The sequence below is a fragment of the Octopus bimaculoides genome, chromosome 2 (assembly GCF_001194135.2).
Source record: "Octopus bimaculoides isolate UCB-OBI-ISO-001 chromosome 2, ASM119413v2, whole genome shotgun sequence".
NCBI lineage: Eukaryota > Metazoa > Mollusca > Cephalopoda > Octopoda > Octopodidae > Octopus > Octopus bimaculoides.
Genome location: NC_068982.1, coordinates 98951021 through 98956020, shown reverse-complemented (window position 1 = coordinate 98956020; position 5000 = coordinate 98951021). Strand labels below are relative to the sequence as shown.

General features: G+C 32.1%; 1 protein-coding gene across 16 annotated transcripts in view; it reads left to right on the top strand.

Annotated features, from left to right (window-relative positions):
• The window catches only part of LOC106868181 (disco-interacting protein 2 homolog A), a 262625-nt gene extending 258292 nt beyond the window's left edge, over nucleotides 1-4333 (top strand). For all 16 annotated transcript variants that reach the window (XM_052978508.1, XM_014913330.2, XM_052978512.1 and 13 more), the window contains one exon: nucleotides 4143-4333. In XM_052978508.1, coding sequence (XP_052834468.1) covers nucleotides 4143-4318 — 176 coding nt within the window. In that variant the 3' untranslated portion in view covers nucleotides 4319-4333. The remainder of the gene's footprint in view (nucleotides 1-4142) is intronic.
• Nucleotides 4334-5000: the final 667 nt, after the last annotated feature.

Here is a 5000-nt window from a genome sequence, read left to right as displayed (position 1 = left end):
AAGTGCACCTAGAGAAGAACGATCTTTGTACTTGAAATTATGAAATAACATTTCATTTGCTAAAATGGTTGTACTAAGTATAATTTTTAAGCTTCTACATGCATATAGATTTTAATATTAATAAGACAGGTCAATGTAAACGGTTGTCTTCTACAGTGTAGTGCTAAACGCCTTTCAGTGATTAGTTTCATACATCTGAGCGTCAGGTTCCAATCTCAAAGGACTCAAGTTATCTTTTCATCACTTTTGAATTAATTTGAGTACCACCAATATATCAGTATCAGTTCTGTTCACCATATCAGTCTTTCGCCACAACTGACCTTGTGTTTGCTAAGACTTCAATATTTATAGAAAAAAATAACCAATTTTTGAAATTTTATTTTTATCAATTTTGCATTAATTTATACTATGTCATAGTTGAACCTACCTCTGGCATGCAAATCATTTTGGCTGGGTTTTCTTTTTTTAAAGCATGATAACACAACAAATGCAATGGTTGACTCACATCAAGCCTTGGGCATGTTGATCTGAACCAAAACACCTTGCTCAGCTCTTGATTTCAAAAAAATAATCTATTCAATTTATTCTCAACATTTGTAGCACATTCTTTTCCCTGCCATCCTGTGTGTATGTATGTGACAAATTATAAGTTTGTTTGTATACATGTTGCGCATGTGAGTGTGTACTTTTATAGATAAGATTAAGAAAACAATATATATAAAATATTATTGATTTGATAAATGATCCTAGCTACTCCTAAAATCCCCCCTCTCTCTCTCAAAAAAATCGAGTTTTAGAATGCTCACTACATATAGTAAAGTTTAAAATATATATTAATAATTTAATATAAATAGTCTTTATTAGCAGGGTAGGTATAAAACATAATCCCTGATTTAAATATCTGAGTGAATGATATGGTATGTACAAAAGATATTCTTGCAATTAAAATGCCCAGGTAATTTTAACAATGCCTTAACTGCATTTCAGTAGATGTTATGCTTGTGAATACATTTATGCAATTCTGTTTATTATGAAATTCTCTTCCACTCTAGAGCCCTAATGCTTCTGGGGCTGGTCTGCTTGTCTTTATTTTCCATTCCCACTTTTCATCCAAGTGGCTGTAATAGGAAAGGTATATCTCTTTTCAGTAACTCAGGCAATAATTCAGTTATAAAACCATCTCTGTGGCAGTATAATTGCAGACTTATTAGAGGGTTGAATAGAATGCCTTGGAGTATTTGTTCCAATTCTCTACACTCTAAGTTCAGATCCTGTCAATGTCAACTTCTCTTTTCGTCCTTTTGGGATTGATAAAGAAAAGTATCAATCCAGGGCAGTTGATTAGTGGGACTGTTGGAAGGTTTGGTGCAATACTTTGAGGTACCTGCTCCAACTCCTTGTATTCTGGCTAGATTGTCTACTGTAACCCTGGTACCAAGCTGTCTCAGCCCAGATCAGAGAAGCATTGATAATATAAAGTAAAGCAAGCTTAGACTCCATCACACCACTGCATGTAATTCTGATGAATTTGGTTTAGTCACAGTTTATAAACTACCACTGTTAAGTAGCCATACTCTTTCACCCACACATGAAATTAGGTAGGAATATAAACTAATCTCAGGAATTATACCAATCTCCAATACAGTAAGTGATTGAAAAAGAGCATGAACAAACTGAAATCCAATTTAATGCTGACAATAATATTTGTTGGCTTTTAGTTCTCTGGAAGGCCTCAACAACAAAATATTTTATCTGAAGATATGTGCAATATATAAATTTATTTTTATTTTCATTGGTTAATTTCAGATTAAAATTTCCTATCTTAATACTGCTTCAGGTGTAATCTATTTTGGTAATTTTTTTTCCTTCCGAAAAAAAAAAAATTTTGTCAAAATACATTTATTTCAATTCTTTAACAATTTTGCCTCTTCCCTGCAGAAAGATGATGAAGAAGAGGTTTTTACATTTTAGTCGGAGCAACTAAAATCCATTTCATTTGATAGCTATAACCATGCATATGTTTGAGACTATGGTACCATGTTTTATAGTAACAGAGGAGCATGAATCTAAGTTTCAAAGTTTCATTTGGAATAGAACCACTCCAGGATACCATACTTCACCAAATAGATCAAAATTCAACAAGAAACCAATAAACCTTTTGCTAGCTTCGAAGATATTTTTGTCTAGTAAATGGGTTTTAAGCTTGCGCAAATAGGAATAAATTGTCTAATTAAGTGTTGTTTGGTTTATTTCATCTTAATCAATATCTACACTCCATGTATTGACCACTTTTACAAGTGTCCATCTGCCTTGATTGAACTTTCATCCCTACTAATTATCAACTAACATTGTCATTGGAATATGCTTATGTTGTTGTTGTTGATGTTGTAATATATATGAGTAAGACAGACCTGATAATTTCATTACAGGATTAATTTTTATCTCTTTTTATTATTTAGAAGGTAATTGAAGGGTTTCCTGGTTTGAGATTCTAATGAGTTTGAATGTTGTGGATATTGCTGTTCCCTTGAACAAATCTATATTTGAATGTCATGTTTAGCTGGCTGTAATGTTTGGTATTATATATGTTGTCAAATGTATTGTTACAAAATGTTCAAGTTTCAGCTTCTACCAAATCAGAAATGTTTAATCAACACGATAAGATCAAACAAAAATAAATATAGTCACTTGTGTTTTCCTACAAAAATTTGGAAACTTATCAAAGGGAGATTTTATTTCAAAACTTCCAAGAACTGCTATGATAATATATATTTATATCTTTGAACATATAAACCTCTTGTCTTTTTGAAAGACACTGTTGTATAAACTATTGTATTAAGTAGAGAAGATATCTTCACATCCTTCAAGATGAAAACTGTTACCAAATAACTGATGCCCTTTCATAAATCTGCAGTGCTTGCAGTCTGGGAAGGAAATCAATTCTTGGATTCTTACTTTCATATTTCATGTATTATAATAGTTTGTTTTTTTATTTTTCAGCTTCAATGTTTAGTTTGTTTTTACTGAAATATATTGTGTTTTCTGTTATGTTGACATTTATTTCACAGCATTTCCCTTATTTAATATATTTTGGAATAACAACATATATTGGCTTAAATTAGATAAATGTTATGTAAAAAAAATTTTATAATATAGCTTTATTCTGCTTTACCTGCTGTAAGACTGTCAGTAGGTGAAAAAAGAAAACAAAGTTCATAAATAAACTAAATTTAGTTTACTGTGTTTTGAGAATTCTACTAAAAATTCTAGACTTCATAAATTTTTCAAATCTTTTGATTTTCCATAGAGATCTACATACTTAGACACATAGGAGTTGGTTTGTTATTAACCCAGCTTGTTTCAACTAATTTCTAAGTAGTGTAAAAGAAAAAAGAAAAAGCTAATCACAACTTCAATTTCCATAATGTAAAGCAAAGACAAGATCTGGATATGTTTTCGGTGTAGCACAGGTTAATTTTCCATGAAAGGAATTCAACTCAGCACTGCAAAAGTAATGAAAACTTGTCATTTTTATTTAGCTACTACTTAACAACCATAGTAGCTGTAGAGTTAGTGACATCTTATGCAGTGCCTCACTTGATTGTCTAGTGCCCCATCTTCTTGGAAATATACAGATCTCTATATGTAGGCTTTAAGACTGATTTAGTAACCATGAATTAAAAGAAAAGTAAATAACTCCATTCATTGTTAAAAAGCAATGACTTCCTCAATCATGTGTAGTAAAAACAGATTTACTTTCAATAATATCTTGGTATCCCATTGATATCAATAAATTGTGACTAATATACTAAGTATCAACTCATACTGCTTTATAAATTTATTAACCAATTTGGGTTTGTATCTTTCAAGTAGTATTTTTGAAGTCACAAATCTTCTTTGTTCCTAATGAAAAATAATCTTATTACAAACGTAATTTTTCATTAACTTCTCTCCAAAGAATAATATTTGCATCTTTAATCTATTTTATGAGAGAAAAGTGGATGAAAATTAACTGTAAAATTTATTTCCCCATGATAATTTCTAGTAACTTTAATCAATGTCTACAATGCTTTTTTCCTGATTACTGTTCTCCTTTTGAATTACAACAAATTGCAAAGTTTTTATTCTACTCTTTTCCACAGAGCGCCATGATGCTATATTTGTGGTTGGTAGTCTTGATGAAACAATTATGTTGCGTGGCATGCGCTATCATCCAATTGATATAGAGAATTCTGTCCTTCGCTGTCATCGTAAGATATGTGAATGGTATGTATCTAACATCTGTTCTGTTGCCATTTATCTAAGTGTGACACCATAGAAAAATAAATAAATGTAATGCCAATAAATTGGAAAACAAATGTTAGTATTATTTGTTAAGTGAACAATCATCATGAGTCCACGGTGATTGTTCTTAAAATAAATGCTCAAACTACAGTTTACCCCTTTGCTGTGCTCACATAAATTCAGTCATCATCATCATCATCATAATCATCATAAGGAATAAGTTTTTCTAAATTCTACCTGTAATACAATTTATTTCAAACATTATTTTGTAATAACCTTTTTTTTTTTTTGAGTTGTGTATCTGGGTATGGTTGATGACAAAATAAAATGAAAATAGCATTGGAAGATAACAAAGAAAGAAGTGTTTAGCAAAATTAATGAAAAGTATTATTGTTGTTGGCACTCCATCGCTTACAACGTCGAGGGTTCCAGTTGATCCGATCAACGGAACAGCCTGCTCGTGAAATTAACGTGCAAGTGGCTGAGCACTCCACAGACACGTGTAATTACAGGCACAACAGAAACAGGAAGTAAGAGTGAGAGAAAGTTGTGGTGAAAGAGTACAGCAGGGTTCGCCACCATCCCCTGCCGGAGCCTCGTGGAGCTTTAGGTGTTTTCGCTCAATAAACACTCACAACGCCCGGTCTGGGAATCGAAATCGCGATCCTATGACCGCGAGTACGCTGCCCTAACCACTGGGCCATTGCGCCTCCACG